Here is a 22,129-nt window from a genome sequence, read left to right on the forward strand (position 1 = left end):
ATGCATTTAATCAGGCTCTCTCAAAAATAAACTGCTGGTGCCCACAATGCACACTTACAAACCTCTTGCTATCATTCTCCTGATATTCATGGTTTACTGACTGTTTTTAATCACAGTACAATGGGATATTCTTGAAAGAATAACTATTAACATGAAGTTCCTTAACCAAGAAGTGTTCAGCAGGAATTGATAAAATTACCATCTCCCCATTATTTGTCATTACAATACCATTTAATAAAGGGGATATGATAATTAATAGCTTCCAATAATCAAATCAAATAAGATTCAGCTATAATAAGTAAAAAGAAGATACTACAGAATAAATAACTACATTAATAAATAAAAGGGTGGGGTATCATAGACGAACAAGGCATGGTGACATTTTGCATAAACTTGAAATAATATACACATTACACTTCGGTATATATCAGAGTCACCTGGGGAGCTAATAAAGAAAACAGCCTCACTGAGGAATGACAAGGCCTCGACCTGGTATTTTTACCAAGTTCCTCGAAAAGTACTGCATTTAGGAATTAATTAAAATATGGGAGAGGTAAGGAGAAGGGCAATGGGTGGGGGAAAAAAGAGAGATCAATATTACAGGAGGCTTTTGATATTGAAGAAACTCACACCTCCCATTTTAAATAAATAAAACTTCCTAGCTATCTATCTGATATAACATCTCCAACTACATCCCCATGTTTATGAGAAAATAATGCTCTAAAATGTCTTTGGGTCTGGACACTGACTCACTAGCGTTTCTATGCATTGGAAGTTTCCAGCCTCTCCGTCCACCTCTGGTGTACAAGGTAGAAAAGAGAGACTACACCCATCATCTGGAAAAAGTCTAGTGGCTGTCAAACAGAGAAAGTACTAGAGAAATCAGCAATGCCAGCTAACAAGGGGCTTGTGGACATTCTTTTTTGATTTGAATAAATTATTTTCAAAATTGAACAGAACTGAAAAATAGTTATCAATTTTATCCATTTAGTTTAAACACTGAATTCTTTTTTGTGAATAAGAATTTTTCTTTACTGAAAACAAAATAAAACAAAGGAAAACATAGATTCTCCATCTCATACCTTCTTGAAGGTTTGTGTGTGAGGTCTGTTGTTCATGAACCAGCTTTGATATTGGCCATCCCAGGGCTCAATTCTTCCCAGACAACACTGAATAAAAGGCCTACTGAGGCTTGAAAGTAACCTGGGAAACATTTGAAAACTGCTTTCTGAAAGGAAAAGCAGTTATTCCTTAAGAATAGAAAAGATGAAAGCCCCAAGTTTCCTGAAGGCCTGAAGGGAGGAAAGGCCAAGAACACTTACTGTCCTATCCTTCTTGGCATGTTAGAGACAATGTAAAGAAACCAAAATGATCTCTGGACTATGGGGCCCTGAAGGATGTGAAAGGAAGATGAACTGTGAATATTTTAATGCTCTCAGTTTATGACCATTAACAAATATTTTGACTACTACATGAAGACTTTGATCTTTTCCCAATTCAAGATCCTGTGGTTCTCTGCATCCCCATTCTCTGGGTTGTTTCTATATACTGCTAATAAAATCTTCTGACTCATGATGTGTTACTTGGCTCCCAGATAAACAGAGAAATCCTGGGATCCAAGAATTAGGGCCTTAACCCTCAGTTCCCTGGCTCTGCAGTTCCCACCCTTTGCTGATGATTCACATTTGGTTATTGCCCACAACCCTGGTTGGACACTAAGACACTGTAATATAGTGCCCACTGTGAATACATCAGCAAAGATAACTGACATGGTTCCCCCTGCACTCAGGAAGCTTCCATTTTAGTGTGGTAGGCAGATGCTAAAGAAATAATAATACAATTATAATCAGCAATCATTATGAAGGAGACTGAGGCATGGTGCTCTGATAACAGTTAGTAGTGAGCCCTAAAAAAAAAAAAAAAAGGCAACATATATCCCAGAAAAAGTGACATGGAAACAGAACTCTGAAGAATGAAAAGGAATGAGCTTAAGCAAGAAGAACTGAAAAACGGGTCTCCGGGAGATTACTCTGTATTCTAAGTCTCAGTGTGAGAGGAAACATGGCTTACTCAAAGAACTGAAAAAGATTCTAATGGTTAGAGCAAAGCATGGAAACTAGTGAGAATGAAGCTGGTTGTGGAGGAAGGAGAGGGAAATGGGGGGAAAGGATGTAAGGAGGAGGGCTTTTAGGTCACTATGGAGTTTAGAGTTGATCCTAGAAATGGAAATGATTGAACAACTTCAAATGTTTTTAAAAGACAACTTTAGGGGCGCCTGGGTGGCGCAGTCGGTTAAGCGTCCGACTTCAGCCAGGTCACGATCTCGCGGTCCGTGAGTTCGAGCCCCGCGTCAGGCTCTGGGCTGATGGCTCGGAGCCTGGAGCCTGTTTCCGATTCTGTGTCTCCCTCTCTCTCTGCCCCTCCCCTGTTCATGCTCTGTCTCTCTCTGTCCCAAAAATAAATTAAAAAAAAAAAAAAAAAAAAAAAAGACAACTTTAGCCTCTGTGTATAAAATAGATCGCCATGTAATTAACAGTCAGTTGTAGGAGAAGCAGTCAGGGATGATGGTGGCTTCTGTTCAGATGGTGCCAGCACACATAGAAATAAATAAACACAACAAGAAATAAACAGTTGTAAATAAGCAGTCAACTAATCTCTGCCAAAGGAGCAAAGGCAAAATTATGGAGAGAAGATAGTCTTTTCAACAAATGATGCTGTAACAGCTACATGAAAAATAAGGAATCTACGCACACCTTACACTGTTTACCAAAAAAGAAAAAGTACTCAGAATAGATCATATACCTAAATGTCAAACAAAAAATCATAAAAATCCTAAAGGTAACATGGGAGAATACATAAATGAGTTTTGATATGGTGGTGACTTTTCAGACACAACACCAAAAGTATAATCCATGAAAAAAAATGATAAACTAGACTTTGTTGAAATAAAAAACTTCTACTCTACAAAGGACACTGCCAAGAGAATGAAGACAGAACACAGACTGAGACAAAATATTTACAGAAAACATAGCTGATAAAGCACTGTCATCCCAAACATAAAACAACTTTTAAAACAAACAATATGAAAATGAGCAACTCAAATTAAAAAATGAGCAAAAGAGCTGAACAGACACCTCACCAAAGGAGATCTACCGATGGCAACTGAGCATATGAAAAGATGCCGCACATCTTATGTCATCAGAAAAATGCAAATTAAAACGAGATACCACTACATGCCTATTAGCATGCCAAAATCCAGAACACGGACAACACCAAATGCTGGCAAGGATGTGGAGCGACAGGAACTCTCATTCATTGCTGGTGGGAATGCAAAATGGTACAGCCACTCTGGAAGACATTTTTGACTTTCCTTATAAAACTAAAAATACCTTTACCATACAATCTAATAATCCCATTCCTTGGTATTCACCCAAATGAACCAAAACATGTCCACACAAAACCTTCACATGAATGTTCATAGCAGCTTTATTCAGTTACCAAAACTTAGAGGTAACCAAGAGGTCCTTTGATAGGTGAAGGGATAAATGAACACAGAATGGCATATCATTCAGCACTAAAAATAAATAAGCTATTAAGCCATCAAAAGACATGGAAGGATATTAAATGGATATTGTTAAGTAAAAGAAGCCATCTGAAAAGAATACATACTATATGCTTCCAACTATATGACATTCTGAACAAAGCAAAATTAAGAAGACAGTAAAAAAAGATCAGTGGTTGCCAGTGCTTATACATTTCTTTATATATTTGTCAAAACCGGTAGAATATGCAACACCAAGGGTGAACCCTGAGGTAAACTATGGACTTGGAGTGATACTTATGCATCAGTGTAGTCTCATCAATTATAATAAAGTACTACTCTCATGTGGAATGTCAGTAATGGGGGAAGCTGTGTATATGTGGGAAATGGGAAATACGGGAACTCTCTGTCTCTTCTGCTCAATTTTGCTATGAAGTTAACATTGCTCTAAAAAATTAAGTCTATTTAAAAGGGGAAAAAAAGGGGGGCACATGGGTGGCTCAGTCAGTTAAGCATCCGACTTCTGGTACCGGCTCAGATCGTGGTCTCATAGTTCATGGGTTTGAGCGCTATGTTGGGCTCTGTGCTGACAGTGCAGCGCCTGCTTGGCTTAGTTGGGATTCTCTCTCTCTCTCTCTCTCTCTCTCTCTCTCTCCTTCTCTCTCTGCTTCTCCACTCTCTCTCTCTCTCTCTCTCAAAAAAAAAAAAAAGGAAAAATAACATTTCTTAGAAAAACCACACATGGCTTGCTATTTGATTAGAATGTTGCTGGTGTGTGAGAGAAAACTAAATTTCACAGATTTCTGTCTTGAACAACTCAATAGGTGGGATGTCATTCACTGCAGTGGGACTTAAAGGAAAGAAAGAGGAAGAGGGAAGAAAGAGAAGACAATGAGGTGAGAGAAATTGAAAACAGAATTAGATTCCTAGTTGAAGCTAATTCAAGTCCTGGAGCGCCTGGGTGGCTCAGTTGGTTAGGAGGTGATCTCATCATTCCCAAGTTCGAGCCCCATGTCAGGCTCTGTGCTGACAGCTCAGAGCCTGGAGCCTGTTTCAGATTCTGTGCCTCCCTCTATCTCTCTGCCCCTCCCCTGCTCATGCTCTATCTCTCTCTAAAATAAATAAATAAATAGATAGATAGATAGATAGATAGATAAAATCAAACTAATTCAAGTCCTTTCGTCCTTAACCCCCACTCTCACTTATTATTATTATTTTTTAATCTGGAGTCTAGCCTGATTACCCTAATAGGTTTCACTGGAAAATGTCAGCCACTTATGAGTTAGGCATAGCTTGATTCCGATAAAAAAAAATGCAAACAGAAACAGATGTCCAGGTACACAGTAAGAAAAGCACGGTGGCTTAGAGGAAAGAGTGTGATTTTGAGGTCTAAAAGACCTGGGTTTCAAACTTGCTTTGCATATTCATTAGTTGTGGGGTAAATTATTTAAATTGTCCTTCAGTCTTCTCCTAAGGGATATGGCTTGAGGGTGGTTTTGAGGGACATAAATTATGTTGCTGTTTTTTAGATGAAGTGTCACAAAATTGGTCTTTACACCATAAAAGCAAGTGTTGGGATTATACACTGGGTGTTTCTCACATTTTAACATAAATCTGACAGCTGTATAAAAATACAATGCAAATAGGTGGGAGTGAAATCAGGATGAATACACAGGACAGGAAGAAAGGGTGGTTTCTTGGAACTCTCCTGAACAACCTACAACTGAAGACTTGATACCACACTTTTTTAAAAAAATGTTTATTTATTTTTGAGAGTGTGGGGGGGGAGTAGGGGAGGGGTAGAGAGAGAGAGACAGAGAGTCCGAAGCAGGCTCCGAGCTTTCGGCACAGAGCCTGACATGGGGTTCGAACCCACGAGCCGTGAGATCATGATTTGAGCCAAAGTCAGATGCTCAACCAACTGAGCCACCCAGGCACCACAATACCTCACCCTTTATTGAAGATACTCTATTCTCTTCTAGGGAGCTTATGTTTGTTCTTTTGTGGAAGCCATAGGAGGTTCTCAGGACATTTTGAAGCCCCATTCCAAACAGCAACATGTAGATTTCTCTTCCATTGCTTCCTTGTTCTTTCCTTCCCCAAAAGTAATTCTTTCAAAGATTTAACTGTAGACATTCCAAAGTATAGAAAGAGTGCTTCGATTATTAAATAATTAAATAATATAGACTCAGTACCTACTGAGTGCTAAATATGATACAGGGGAAAGCAAACTAAAAAACACAACCACAAAGAAGACTTAACAACAACCAACAAGATTTGAAAAAATGAAGTAAAGCTTTAGGGAAAAGGTCTTATGCCATCCACAGAATAATACAAATGTGGAAATAAACATACTGGGGACTAAGAATTCCCCAATCAATCTGGGTCTCCTCGGCAGGGATCTGGCATAGCATGCCCCTGGGTAGCACAGTTTAGTCTAAAATGTTGAGGGCCGTGTAGTAGAGCTCTTTCTGCGACAGCAACTAGGACAGGCAGAGCAACTAGTATGCCCTTGAGTCTTCGTAACGAAAATCAGCATCCCTGACCTGTGTTGACCACATTTGTAGCATTCCCCCTCCATTGGCTGACCTACCACATGTAAGCCTTCTTTCTGCCTCTAATTTCTGAGGCCCAGCAGCCATGCGAAAAAGTATGAAAAGGTGACTCATTATAAACTGAAAAAAGGATAAACTCATAATTTTTCAAACATGTGAAACACATGTTCCCCAGGTAAGACTTTGCACTCCAAATGTCAGGCCAGAGTGAATTCTTAAAGCTGAGTTATAAAGCTCTGAAAATGGAGTTTATAATGAAAATGTTGACAGGCTCTTGGAGTCACTGTAGTATAGAAAATTTAATATGTCACCTTGTTTTACAAGATTTTACTGGCAGAGAAGAAAATTAAAACATTTAGCATCTTTCACTTCACCAAATTGCTTTCCTCCTCCAAAGTGTGGTGCCATTTGTAGCACTATTTCATTCATAAACATCCTTTTTATTGTCACAGGCCTAGCATGGGCGTGTTCAGCTCTGTATTCAATGTTTCCTTTCCAAAGCACTGAAATGCTTATTGGGGCAGCATTACCTTGTAATTGCATTCACATTTTCTGAGGGTATGCTAAGTTGTAAGAGTTCTGGTGGAGAAAGGATGGAATTAGTTACATAGCTGCATAGGCAACATGAATAATGATGATCACTGAAATATTTTCCAAGAGCCTTTCAAAAGGCCTTTTTTAAAAAAGAAACATTTGTACTGTAGATACTTAGGCAAATCCAAGGGGAAAAAAGAAAGGATAGCTTAGTGTTGGAGGAAACAAATTTAAACTCTCTGGCAAAATAGGATGACCGCCTGCATTTCTGAACACAAGTAGACAATGAACATCAAAATGAGGGATGGTACACCCAGCTGGCTCGGTTAGGACAGTGTGCAGCTTTTGATCTCAGGGTGAGGTGGAGCCCTACACTGGGTGTAAAGATTACTTAAATAAGTAAATAAACTTCAAAAAATGAGGGATCATTTTCTAAGTCAGTGAAAATCAAGACTCATATGAAAACACAGCTGTTAATCCAAGTCAGATAGTCCATGTGAATCTCCTCTAACCATGCAATATTTTGATATCCCTAATGACCATTTACTTTCATTATATGTCAAATACCAACTGGGGTAACAGGCCAATTTCCAATTCACATGCTTTCCCAGAAGGAGAAGGAAGAGTCCCCACATTTGCTAGACTACAGAAAGCTCTTCAAAGCCATGGCAAGCTTTACTTCAGACCACTGATACATGAGAATTAATGGGTGTTGCATTTCAATATCATGAAAGAATGAAGTCAAAACCTGAATACTGCCCAAGTACTTTCTAGTGCAGTCATTATTTTATTAACCACGATTACTCAGGAAGATGTACTGATCCCACAGCATTGGTGCTAACAGTTTTAAAGGGGCACATATAACCTTACATGTTTGCACTGGGCCTGTGTAGATAGGGAAAGACAAGCTCTGCCTGGGAAACAGGCCAGATAGTTGAGAATGCAGGACATATACATAGGTGTCCCCATAGAGGAGAAGAAGGCTTCTTCACAAGGCTTCTCTATTCCCATCTGTTGCAGCCTACTTAGGGAATTTTCAGTAACACCCCAGTTTTGTCGTTCATAAAGCTTCATTTATCGAGTCCTTATGAAGTCCCAGGCCCACTACTGAGCATCACTTGGTCATTGTCACAGCAACCTTATTATGCTAGGCCCATTTTGTAGATACAGAACTAACCCCAGAATATTTCCATAGGTGGCCAAGTTTACAGAACTAGTGAAGCAGTAGAGACAGGATCCAAAGTCTTGGCTGGCTGTCTCCAAAGCCCAATGCTCCTAACCACCAGGCTATGCCATAAAACTAACCAGGTTCTAAAGAGTCTGTTCACCCAGGGAAGTTAAGATATAATACGATCTGCATCTTCACAAAGTCACTGACCAGTAAAGGAATTGGGGTATATATGTATATTGTAAATATATGGTATGGCATGTTCCATTCTATGACAAGAAGCAACCCAGGTCACTGTGAGCTCACAGAAGATGGGCCTCTCCTAGTCTAAGGGGCTAGTTAGAGATTCCTAAAGATAGGCTGCATGAACTGAGTCTTGTAAAAAAGAAAAGAAAAGAAAAGAAAACAAAACAAAACAAAACAAGAGTTAGCACAGTGGATGAGAAAGACATACGGAATAAAGTGTGCAAAGCCATAAGCACCAGAATATGCACATTGAAGAAGCTGTTATAAAAACTGAAGAAAAGAGTGTGGATGGCGTTTTACCTGGAACTAGAGAAGCAAGCAGGGGCCAGAATCTAAAGGGTCTTTAGGACACTAGAGAGAATTCCCATTCTTCTATGGTGTGTGGATATGACCAAATGCCATTTTGACAGTACATATAAAAGCTTAGGAAATACTGTTTCCTAAGGGTGACCTCAATCCCAAGTCATGGAGTGACACCTACTAGAACACAGGAAAAACACGTATCGGGAAAATCTTAGGACACAGGTGAGATGCATTCTCCCAAGTTGCTCTACATAAGTTCTCTCTGTTTCTCTCTCTTTTTTTTCTTTTTAAGTGAGGCAAACATTGGTGTCTGTTTCTTAATGGTGTCATCACCACGCATAATAGAGTAAGCAGTAGATTTCAGTGATATTTAAAAGTTAAGAAGAAACCAGCTCTATTTGTTCAATGGCAGTAAAGCAAACAATGACCTGTGAAGTTTTAGGTCCAGGCTAACAAAGGGAATCTACTAGTATCTATTAACATACAGGTACCCTTTGACTTAGCAATTGTATTGCTAAAAGTGGGTCTTAAGAGACTTGCAAAATATATGCACAAAAGAGTATCCCCTGGATACATTATTAACAAAACTAAAAAATTAGAAATATACCAACATCAATATATGGATGGAAACTATAAAATATTATGAGGAATTTAATAATGTGACTCCTCTATTAGAGTAAATACAGAAAAAATGTTAAACTGTATCTCTATACCAAAGACAAATTACAGAATATTTACAGGGTAATCAGATAATCTCATTTATGTTAAAAACAGACAATAAAGAGATTAAGGCATACATCTGTTGTGATGAGCACTGGGTGATCCATGGAAGAGTTAAATCACTATACCAGAAACTAACATAACACTGCATGTTAACTACATTGGAATTAAAAAGAAAAAAGGACAATAAAGTTAGAAAGTAGATTCATGGTTGCCAGGGCAGGAGGGGAGGAATGAAGATGTTCCAGAGTTAGAAAGTGAAGATGATTGCACAGCTTTATGAATATATTAATAATGTGTGTATCATCTGCTCTCAAAGGTAAAATGTTATGGTTTGTGAACTATTCCATAATAAAAACAAACAGACCCCAGATAGACGCAACGTGCATGTGTTGTGGGGGTTGTGGAGTACTTAAAGGAGACATTTACTTTATCTACAACTACATCCTCCCAACTTAGGTACGTACCTCCAGGGCTGAGACTCAACTGGAAATAACCTGAGAGAAATAGCCACAGTGTTAGCTCATGAAGTGTCCAATGCCTTACGGGATGGACCCAAAGGATGTCCTGGAAGCAATGCTTAGATCAAAGAAATACGGATTTTTAAAAAAAAAATTTTTTTTTTAATGTTTTTTATTTATTTTTGGGACAGAGAGAGACAGAGCATGAACGGGCGGGAGAGGGGCAGAGAGAGAGGGAGACACAGAATCCGAAACAGGCTCCAGGCTCCGAGCCATCAGCCCAGAGCCTGACGCGGGGCTCGAACTCACGGACCGCGAGATCGTGACCTGGCTGAAGTCGGACGCTTAACCGACTGCGCCACCCAGGCGCCCCGAAATACGGATTTTTTAATGTCATGTTTCAGCCTTTGGAGATGAATTCTTCTTGTAAGAGGGGCCACAAAACTCCAGTCCAATAAAATCAACGAGCACTGAAACAGAGTGTTGAAACTATATATAGACTTTATTAATCTTTAACACACTTTCTTAAATAGACTCCTAGTTGCTGAAATGTTCCAAGTGAAATTTCAGCAAATGAAATCACATGAGCAGCCCTTTTTTATTTTTAACTTTTTAATGTTTTTTTTTTTTGAATTTATTATTGAGAGAGAGAGAGAGAGAGAGAGAGAGACAGAGAGAGAGAGACAGAGAGAATGAGCGGGGGAGGGGCAGAGAGAGAAGGAGACAGAATCCAATGCAGGTTCCAGGCTCTGAGCTGTCAGCACAAAGCCTGACGGGGCAAGAACCCATAAGCCTTGAGATCATGACTTAAGTTGAAGTCAGAGGCTTAACAGACTGAGACACCCAGGTGCCCCATGAACAGCCCGTTTTTAAAAGGTGGTAGAGTTTCAGGGTTACAATGAAAATGACTTTTATTTTTTTTGGTAAAATACTATTTTTAACAATGTGCATAATGGAACAACAAAAGTAGAGGGGTTATAAATCAAACAGTAGGTTTTATGACTATGGTGTTCATCAATAGATTCAAAACACAGAGGCTTAGATAGGAAGAGTCATCTAAATGGAAAGATGTGAGAGTGTGATGTGGAGAACAAAGGTAAAAGTAATATAGAAAAAAAGTTAAATTTCCTTCACAGACCATTGACAAGTACTGAGACAGGCAGGTGACCTTCCTCAAGTAGCTTAGCTGCCTCAATGTAAATACTTTGCTAGAGGCAAAAGGCAACCTTAGCTTGACATTAGCCAGACCTCCAAGATCCTGTAAAAATCCCTTTGGAAACTTCCTTTATCTCTACCCACCCCCACCCCCTCCTCCCAGCAAGATATATGTTAGCAATCATCCTCCAAACGTATGGCCCACTGATATACATCTAAAGGGTCTCATGACTAAGGTTTTACTCGACAGTAGTAAATGACCTTATCCTAATAATATGTAGCAAGGTCCTCAAGGTCCTAGAAACCCTGCTTACAAATCCCTTAGAAACTTAAGCTATCCTTAAGCCCCTCCCAACTTAAAAGTATGTAATCAGCTACTCCTCACAACCCCAGTGCAGCTCCTTCTGCCTAGAGGTCCCATCCCAGTGATTTAAATAAAACCACCTTTTCTGCATCAAAGATGTTTCTTCAAGAATTCTTTCTTGACCATTTGCTCCTGAACCCCAACATTTCACATTAAGTGTATACATATGTTGTCTCTATGGTCTCTATGTCTAAATATCTCTGGATGGAGGTGCCTGGGTGGCTCAGCTGGTTAAGCTTCCCACTCCAGCTCAGGTCATGATTCCGCAGTTCATGGGTTCAAGCCCCACATCAGTCTCTGTGCTGACATCTCAAGCCTGGAGCCTGCTTCAGATTCTGTCTCTGTCTCTCTGTGCCCCTCCCCTCCCCACACTCACGCTCTGTCCCTGTCCTTCAAAAATAAATAAACATTAAAAAATTATAAATAAATAAATAAATAAATAAATAAATAAATAAATAAATCTGGATGACCTAGGTTAGAATATAGATAGAATATAGAATCTAAATAGATAGAATATATAGATAGAATATAGAATCTATATATAGAATATAGATTAAACCTAACTGTTTAAAAATCATAATGGAGGGGTGCCTGTGTGGCTCAGCCGGTTGAGCGTCCAACTTCGGCTCAGGTCATGGTCTCAGGGTTTGCAAGTTTGAGCCTACATCAAGCTCTGTGCTGACAGCTCAGAGCCTGGAGCCTGCTTTGGATTCTGTGTCTCCCTTTCTCTTTGTCCCTCCCCTGTGCATGCTCTGTCTCTTTCTCTCTCAAAAATAAACATTAAAAAAAAAATTAAAGAGCATAATGGAAAACATGTAGACAATACAATACAGATTCTCTCTCTCACACTCATATCCCTCACCAGCACTGATATTTATCAAACTATTTACAGCAATTTTTGACCTCTGCTCACTAGAATCTGAATGAGTCATACTCCCCGGGGGCTTCACTGCCATAAAGAAATTAAAGTCCTTATTTTGGGTTCTTGAACCCTATTTCAAAGTGTAGAGGAGGTTTTCCTATGGTACCAACAATTCTCTGGAAAACAGCTGGGTGTTCTTGCAATTCAACTCAGTTCTGACATCTATCTACCAGGAGACAGATCTGATTCACAGGTTAAGGGTTCATTCCTACTGCCCCCCACTCTCCACTTCAGTTATTACCTGTACTTCTGACATACTGGCTATAGTCTGCAGGTTCCAACCACCTCCTCCTCAGGTTAGATCAATTTACGAGACAGCTCACAGACCTCAGAGAAATATTTTACTTACTAGATCACGGGTTTATCATTAACGGATATAACTCAGGGACAGGCAGAAAGAAGAGCTACAAGGACAAGGTGTGGGGAAATGGCTGGGAGCTTCCGTGCCCTTCCCAGGTGTCATTCTCTCAGCAACTCTGCATGTTCACCAAATGGGAAATTCTGAGAACCTTCTCCTTTGGATTTTTATGGAGGATTCAATATATAGGCATGATTGATTAAATCACTGACCTTTAGCTACTGATTTGACCTCCAGCCCCTCTTCTCTCCTAGAAGGTCAAGGGGGTGGGACTGAAAGTTCCAACCCTCTTATCACAGGGTTCTTTCTCCTGCTAACCAGGTGCTAACCAGGTCCCATCCTTGAGTGGGGTCCTATTGTCAACCTCATTAACATAGCAAAAGACATTAATAGCTCTCTGGAGTAAGGACATTCCCAGGGTTTTAGGAGCTTAGTGCCAGAAACTGGATGAAGGCTATATATATATATATATATATATATATATATATATATATATCTCATTATCAATCATGATATCACAGCCCCCACAGCTCTATATGGTCCAGTGAAAGCAGGTACATCCATACCTGAGTGGAATTTAGAGACAAGCTCTCCTTAAGAACTTGTAATGAATTGTGTGGACAAAAAGGCAGCTTCTCAAATGCTTTCAGAGGGTTTCCAACCTGCCTTCCCATGGAAAACACTGAAATCTGGGGATAAGGCAATAGCTTTTGTCTTTTAATAGAAAGCCTCTAAAGACTTAGACGCGGGGCTCGAACTCAGGGACCTCGAGACCATGACCTGAACGAAGTTGGACGCTTAACCAACTGAGCCACCCAGGTGCCCCATTGTTGTTTTATGCTAAACTCAGGATTCAAGGTCCAAAACAATTTATTTGCTGCATCAAGAATGTGTGTTTCCTTCATGTATTCCAGTGGCTTCCTACTACCTAGGAATCAACTTTTCTGATTTATTCTATTTCTTACAACTACCAAATAAATAGGCTTTTCAACAATTATGGGAGAAATCGCCAATGTGTTAGAATGCGTATTACAGAATATATATAGATTATAAGTGTAAAATTAGACTATTAAAAAACAATAATTTCACAAGGGAGATAAGTAAGTGCTTTCACTAACAGTACTTTACATCCTAACAGGAAAAGTTTAAAATGATTTAGTGACCACATACACTGAGATTTTCCATGATTTCTTTTAGCTATCATAGTTTCCAGAACATCCCCTAAGTTTAAATGTTTCCTTACCTTGTAGAAAAACTTTGTATCTAATAGAAACATCTCAATTCAAAGGTCTTTATATAAATTACATTTAAATAATAAATTTTACTATGGACATAAAAAAATATAATAGAAAAAAAAAGCCAGTACCAGCGATAGGTTTATAAAAGTAAAAATGCTTTATTAAGTTTATTACCGGTTATAATTTCATCAGAAATTTACAAGGATGCCACCTGAGCTATCTACTTACTCTGATTTAAGTCTTTGTTAGCCTGACATTTGTCAAAAAAAAAAAAATCAACCTTTTGTATTCCAAATGGGTCTTTTAGAATGCAAGAGTGTTTTCCCTTACTATCACTGAGTTATTTTAAATATCACTCCTTCATTTTTATTATAGTACCAGCAAATATCACACTGTAGGTAGCTTAAGGTCTGATTTTTTTTAAAGTGCTCTTAAGATAATGATTTTTAAAATGAATAATTAGCTCTTTCCATTGTCATATGAATTAGAATTCATAAGAAAGGAAATGAAAGGACGATTTTTAAAATTTATTTTGTTGATGTTTCTATTATAAAAAGCCCTGTCAAGTTCTCTGTTGTAATTTTTATAATGTAGAAGATGTCTTTCCACTGTGCATGTTTTTCAGGAATATATTTCTATTTTAATTTTATTGCAGAGTTAATTGACTTAGTAAGGAGGTAACTAAAAACCTATTCTTTAACATGCAATTATTTGAGTTGAGGGTGTGGGAGTGTGCGGGTAAGGAGGCATTGGGGCAACATTTGTGATTATCCCAGTTTTATTTAGCAATAAAATTAAAAGAAAAGAAAATTATAAGATTAGCACACATACAACGATTACTTACAACACCACATTTCTTCCTTAGATATATATTTTTTCTTTCTCTCCTGTTTTAACCACAAAACAATAAAAACATTTAGCTATGTATATATAAAATAGAGACCATTAAGACCATAAAGAATTATGGAGTCTGAACAGTTTACTTTCCTACTTATTGTTTTAAAATAAACACTATTCCTATTGGTTAAAAAAAAAAAAAACAAATAAACAAAACAAAACAAAACAAAAAATTCTTTGCTCTGTTACTGAACCTTCCCAAAATAGAATTTTGAGACTATTCAAGGGCCTTGGGATACATTTCCCAAACTGCCTGACCAGATGAACTTGACCTTCCAGGCAAGATTCTTATATTTGTTCCTGCAGAGAAAAGGAATATGAGCATTTTTCTTGCTGGTTCCCTTATATAACATTTGAGTGACCTGAGGCAATATAGTTTATTCTCCCTTCTCTTAAGACAAGCTCCTTTTTCTGTTGCCTTTTAAGTAAAAACGTAAAGGTCAGATTATCATTTCACAAAATGCTCCATTCTACTGAGACCATTCTAGCTTCTCTCACCATAATATGTGTTCACTAATTATTTCATAACTCATTTAAATGGGAGGCATTCTGGAAGGGAATTCACCGCAACAACTCCTCAAGTAACTAATTATTATTTTTTTTAAACACAGGGGAATTTTAATTATAATGCCTGTGTTATTTAAAAGCAGTGTGTGACAATTTGCATCTTGAAACATCTATTGTAATAGGGAAGAAAAAAATATATTCTCCTGAATGAAATAACAATTCAAGTACAGGCAATTTAGTTGCCCTTTTATTTCCTTGATTTTCAAGAAACGGGGGAAAAAAAAAAAAGCAAACTGAGCCTGAATTATAAAACCACTTACAAAGATGAAAAGATAACAAAAATCTTGCCCCTAGAAAGAATATATACAAGCTTATTTTTAAAGTTACATGTTCTATCTCAGGAGAGATTTATCATGTGTCATCATTTAATGTATAGCTATGGTAGCGAAATCTCTCATTTTAGAAGAAAACATCCAAATCACAGTGTTTTCCCACAGGGAGTAGATATTTTTAAGAGATTAAATGGATAAATAAAGCCTATTATTATTATGTTATTATTATTATGACAATGACTACTACTTTCCCTCAGTTTATATTTTGGAGAGTTTTATTGGTTAACAATAAATGACTAGGTGGGTAACTAGTCACAGTTTCCTTACATCTAGTCCTTAGATTGAGAAGCAAGGTGATAAGGGACTAGGTATGCACTAGAGAATCTGGGTTCCAGACTCTGACTGTAGAAAGTTACTACCTTTTTTTTTTTTTTTTAAACCCATTTTGTTCTCTATCAGTTTGCATATCTGTTATCTCAGAGCCTTTTTGAGCTTTATGAGGTAATGGGCATTATGCCTATGAATACGTGTGCAAAGAGCAAAGTATTATAAAAAATAGGTCAGTGGTTTTAATAGTCAAGATGTAAGTACTTAAAAATTAACAAAGGAAGAATCTACCTGGATACAAATGCTCTATAATGTATCTTGCTGTTAGTGTCCCTTCAGCTGAGGAGGAGGGGCTGATCCCACTGCATCCCTAAGAGTGTTTACAAGCAGAGGTGACATGTAGGTTCCAACTGTGATCCTCCTAGCCCTGCAAGAGAAGTGGGTGGGCAAGGGGCTTCGTGGTTGGGGGGTTGTTTGGCGTGCCCAGGTGTGGTGGTGGTGTCAGGGAAAATAAACAAGACGTTACTTCACGATTATTCAGAGAAGCTCTGCAGTGATAAGGTTTTCTTACACATTGGCATAGACTTCACCTGACAATGGCTGCACCCTGCACCCCCCCCCACCCCCACCCCCCCAGAGGGGAGAGGGCTATGTTAAACTCTCAGTCTAGGCCAACTAACTCCTATGAACTCAGCTTCAGTGAATCTTTTTTCAGTTGGAAGGACATGATAGAGGCTCCGTGGAGTAGATTGGCCACCATCTTTTCTCTATAATGGTAACAGCAGTTGCATGATCTAGAACTCCTGGTCTGACCAGCACAAATTATATTGGCTTCATTGACAGAATACTAGATCAAGTTGTGAAAAATGAATCTTGTAGTCAAACAGATTTTGGCACAGCTTGCCAACAAACTGCATAGATTCAACTTTTTTTGAAAACTCAATTCAGGCTTGCCAATTTGTGCTTGTAGATTGCAAAAGCAGATATCTGATCCAAGATGACAATATTTATAGCTCAGGATTTGTAGCCTATATTTCTTCCTCCCCCAAACCTCTCCAAAAAAATGTTTTATATCATCACAGGAGAAAACTCAAAGTTGTCATTTCCTAATAATAATAATTGTAATAACATAATAATATCCATCTTTACACAAGAATCTACTCTGCACTAGGCCTTTACATGCTAAATGTTATTGAAAAGACACCACAGCCTTAGGAGTTAGGTTGTTATTATGTTGATTTTACAGAAGACAATCCAGAGTCTCGGATAGCTGGCAATAAATGGAGTAGGGAAGATGTGCTTGGCCTAATGCAAGCTCATATTGATGTTATGGGTTTCAGAAGGAATGAGGGATTGGCATGTGCCTTTTATCTTCAAAGCAGCATATGGTATTCCAGTACAGTCTACCTTCTAATTCCATAGTCCTCAATAGTTTAGGAATTTATAGACAAGTAAGATATAAATCAGATTATCCCATTCTGTCCATCAAGGAGGTAAGTTTAATCTCATCAAGAAAAAAAAAAAAGTGGAGGAGGAGAAGGAAAACAAAGGTGACAATGATGGTGTAGGGTCCAAGGGCAGGCTGCTCCATGATGGACCATTATGGCTCAAGAGAAACTTCTGACCCTCCCTTAACTGTATAGAAGAATCTAAATTGGAAGTCCTTCCCAGAACAAGGATTATTAGCAGAAACAAATTTTATCTGAAAAATTTTGCCATTCGTATGGGAGGCCAAACCTCTAGTTACCAAACATCTGTTCTTCTTATTGCCCTGTGAAGCGCATTCTTTTCCTCTGAAATCCCAGACCCCTACCCCCTTCTCTTTAGTTCAGAATGACATATATGACTCATTTTGTCTGTCTTTGGAATCTCCATGTCTGTGTGGATTCCCTGTACGCGCTCAATTAAATTCTATTTTCTCCTAGTAATCCATCTTACGTTAATATGATTCTTCAGCCAGCTGGATGGACCTGTGAAGAAGACAGGAATTCTTGCTCCCTGACAATGGAAACCTCTCTCTATATGGCATAAAGCTCCCTGTCTTCACTGGCAAAACAAAGGCTTAATGAATAATTACTAAACATGCCTGACACTGTGACAGGTATAGAGTGGTAAGCGAAGCTCTGCAGATGAAGTTGGGCTCTGCTTCTCTCTTTACAAGTCTCAATCTAAGGGCTCCTGGGTGGCTAAGTCTTTTAAGCATTTGACTTCGGCTCAGGTCATGATCTCATGTTTTGTGGGTTCCAGCCTCATGTCAGGCTCTGCACTGCCAGAGCCTGGGATTCTCTCTCTCTTCCTTTCTCTCTGCCCCTCCCACATTCATTCTCTCTCTCTCTCTCTCTCTCTCTCTCTCTCTCTCTCTCTCTCGTAAATAAACTTAAAAAAAAAAAGTCTCAATCTAGAAGTCTGAACAGGAGTATCCATGACAGAGAAGTACTGCACCATTTTAGACTAGAGCTAACTGAGTATAAACAAAATTCCTAAGTTTCACCAGGACTGGCCAAGTTAATTTCAAATAGAGCAATAGCCCTTCCTGATAGAACTCACAATTACAGGATATGCCAATGGTCAGTAGCTTGTTACACAGAGATTTTTTAAAAAGTGTTTTAATGTTCATTTATTTTTGAGAGAGTGAGGGAGAGAGACAGAGCATGAGTGGGGGAGGGGCAGAGAGAGGGGACCCAGAATCTGAAGCAGGTTCCAGGCTCTGAGCTGTCAGCACAGAGCTGGTCGTGGGGCTTGAACTCACAAATCACGAGATCATGACCTGAGCCAAAGTCAGATGCTTAACCAACTGAGCCACCCAGGCACCCAATGCACTGAGACTTCTAATAAAATGTTGGATGGGACGGTAGCCCTTGGTTTATCTTTCCAACTTCCCTCCTCTCTTCAGCTAAGTGTGTACTTAGGTTTAAGAGGTTGAAGAGTATGTGAGAAGTTCCTAGAAAATACGATGAATGGTATGTGGCAAGACCATTGCATAAAATGTGCTGATTGGTTAAAGACAGATTTCATTTCATTTGCCACATTTCTTTTTACCAAAAGGTACTTTGAGAAAGCAAAAATGGAAGAGGGGCAGTATTATTTTAAATGGACTCTACACCACACCTGAGAGTGCAAAACAGGTTTTTTGTTCCTTTCTTTTTCCTTTTTTTTTTTTTTTTTTTTTTTTTAACTGAAGCAAAGCTGACTCTTACCTTTTAGTGGTGACTGGTTTATTGACTGCTAATGCTTTAAAAATGAGATTAAATCAGGCCCATGGTCTTTATTACAAGGAAGATATATGCCCCTCGTGCATTCCAGTGGTTTGGCAATCTTAACCTCGACAGACATAACATTGATGTATGCTGTGTTGCCCAACAGCATGGTAAGTGTTTAAAATGCTGTGAACAGCCTTATTGCCTTGAAATGATACAATCTAATATTAGATTGTAACTCAGTGACTGAATCTGCTAGCTCAACCTTCTACAGAATACCAAAGTTGAAGCCACTTTAATATCTCATAGGGAAGGAATCATTCTTCATTTCCCCATTGAAACACAACACGTAAAAGTGAATCTAGATTGCAGGAAAGCTGAAACCACAACAAATCAGGCCATTTTCATTAACAGCACATATGCACCTGCCTTCTGGAATAGGGTGTTGAAACACCAGCCTAGCTCATTCAAATTGGCAGAACTACCTTAGCACCATGGGCAATTGACGGGTGGGATCTGAGTGTCCAGAAATTCTTAAGCTAGAGAAAATCAAACCATACCCTCTCCACTTTGTTTGAACATTCTGGGAAAGCAGTTTTTACCTTAATCCTCAGCACTTCTTCCACTTGTTCCTTTTGATCAATCATAATTAACATAGACTTTCAATCCTCTCTACACTTCATGCTCATCAATCAAATTTCAGACACCCATCAGTCAAAGGAGCCAGAGGGTTGAGAGCCTTGGTTTGCATGATCGGAATGCCACCTCACGTGTTTCCTGAGTTAAGGGGACTTTCTGAAACCATGCTTCAGTCTGTCGGTGTTAAAGCAGGTGGGTTCTCAGGACACAGTACTTTCGAATGCTAAAACCAGGTCAGTCCTGGTTAAAGCAGGATGGTTGACCACTTTATCTCTAGGTGAGGCCGGGGCTCACCAGGACATCTTTGCTCAGGCACAATCTGGTTTGTGATACTCTTTTGTGGCATGACACTGGATTTAAACAGATTGCATATCAATAAAATCTAACTTTTATATCATCACCTGACCAGAACATCTCTTGGAGATTTTAACTTCCTCACTGCCTCAGTAGAAGTCCTGCCCAACTGTCCTAGTAAATGTTATTGCTGAAAATGAATCTTCATTCTCATCAGTATTCTGGATTTAGACTGAATGGGACCTGGGAAAAGAAGCCCATACCAAATGGCTAAATGATGGCCTACTAGCTTAATTTTATACTGAGACCTAAAGATTAAGTTTGAAAGTAGCCCTTCCAACCTGTTTACCCATTTGAAAGCCTAAACTTATTTCATGTTGGATCCATGTGCCTTGTACTGTACCTCATGTCAAAATTAAAAGAAAAAAAAAAAATCAAAGCCTAATTTGTAGCCAAGTCATCATAGAAACAAGTAAAATTTTTATTCTTCCCCTTGCATGTCCAACATTTCAGAGGCCAGAAATTAATAATGATTATTAGCTGCCCTCTAACTAAATTAAGTGGATCAGAGAGAACAATGTCCATGGATTCCAGAACATCTAATACTATTTTTTTCAGGGTCTCTACCACCTGAAAATATTCAGATGGAAAGGAAAAACTATTCATCTTATTACTTAATTATTGAGTCAACATATTACCAAGCATATTTGGAAGCACGACTGCAATTGCAAACTTTTATTTCTCATTTGAAAGCTATATGTTGCGAACAAGCCATTATAATCAAAATAAAATTTATGACTCTGAAGGCAAAAGAAAAAAAATAGCTCTGCAAAATTTCAGCATTAGTGATTCTGTAAAATGGAATTAATCAGGAAATCATTTTTCTAGTATTTTTCTACCAATGAAGAGTCCTCCCCCAGACACAAGCAGTAGATCAATTTGAGGCAGTCTTTGTAAAAATCTCACAATACTGTTAGTCCTTGAGATCCTACTACTGTTTTTCAAGCAATTAAGGAGAAAAGTCAGTGAAAACTATGAGGGGGTACACATACAGCTTTTTTTTCCGTTGGTCCTTTATCTTAAAAATGGATACTGTTTCTGCGGAGATGATTTTCTTATTCTCAAAAAAGGAATAAGAAGGATGGAGAAGGAAAAGGAGAAAAAGGAAGATTCCATCCACTTACCCGCTACTGCAACTTTCGCCGTCCGGCTAATAATTGACCCAGAATCTCCCAAAGATGCCTCGCATTGGTAAAGTCCCTCATCTGGCTTATGGTGCCTGGAGTGGAGTATGTTTTGTATCAACAGAGAGCCGTTTGGAAGTTGCTGCTTCCTTTCGTCCATTCCCAAGGCCAGGTGGACGCCATCTTTCTTCCACTTGATAACCGGGACGCCTCGGTCAGACTCAGCAGAGCAGTTCAGGAGGACATTTCCTCCCCGCATCGTGACAGCATCGGAAGGCTCTGACAGGAAGCGCAGGGATGTGAAAGCCTTAATCTGGAAACCTGCGCCAAGGAAACACAGGGAAATAAGTATGTTTACTGATTCAAAGAAATCACAGGCTCCAATCCCCTGCTTTTTCTTTATAAAACTTTTTCAAAAATGCTGGGGTCTTTGGAAAGCATCCAAGAATAAATGATATTGTGTTAAAGAAGCAAAAAAAAAAAAAAAAAAAAAAAAGTGTCCAATTGGGCTAACCAAATTAAGGAAACAATTGACCCAAAAAGTAATAATTGAGAAATTAAAAAATCATACAAATCTAGGCATGGTCATCATCACTTATAGTATAAGTCAATCTTTAAAAATTGAGAGAGAAAAAATATTTTCCAAATAAAACTAGATATATTTTTTAAACTTTTATTTGTGTGTGTGTGTGTGTGTGTGTGTGTGAGAGAGAGAGAGAGAGAGAGAGAGAGAGAGAGAGAGAGAGAGAGCATGAGCAGGGGAGGGGTAGAGAGAGATGGAGAGAGGGAACCCCAGAAAGGCTCTGCACTCTCTGTGTAGAGCCTGATGTGGGGCTTGCTGGCACTCATGAACCACGAGATCATGACCTGAGTTGAAGTCAGATGTTTAATAGACTGAGCCACCCAGGGACTCCAATAAAACTACATATTTTATTTTGAAAACAGTTACTTTTTAAAAAATTTTTTCAATTACAGACAGACACACACATAGAGGGTGAGTGGGGGAGGGGCAGAAAGAGAGGGAGATACAGAATCCAAAGCAGACTCCAGGCTCTGCACTGTCAGCACAGAACCTGATGTGGGGCTTGAACCCCAAACCACGAGATCATGACCTGAGCTGAAGTCAGACGCTTAACCATCTGAGCCACCCAGATGCCCCTAAAACTAGATATATTAAAGTAACAGTA

At 38.8% G+C, this 22,129-nt stretch overlaps 1 protein-coding gene across 4 annotated transcripts in view; it reads right to left on the reverse strand.

Moving 5' to 3' along the window:
* DCC (DCC netrin 1 receptor) overlaps positions 1 to 22,129 on the reverse strand; it is a 1,139,939-nt gene that overhangs the window by 715,362 nt on the left and 402,448 nt on the right. For all 4 annotated transcript variants that reach the window (XM_058692059.1, XM_058692060.1, XM_058692061.1 and 1 more), the window contains exon 2: positions 20,943 to 21,263. In XM_058692059.1, coding sequence (XP_058548042.1) covers positions 20,943 to 21,263 — 321 coding nt within the window. The remainder of the gene's footprint in view (positions 1 to 20,942; positions 21,264 to 22,129) is intronic.

Source organism: Neofelis nebulosa, chromosome 11, assembly GCF_028018385.1.
Source record: "Neofelis nebulosa isolate mNeoNeb1 chromosome 11, mNeoNeb1.pri, whole genome shotgun sequence".
NCBI classification, from domain to species: Eukaryota; Metazoa; Chordata; class Mammalia; order Carnivora; family Felidae; genus Neofelis; species Neofelis nebulosa.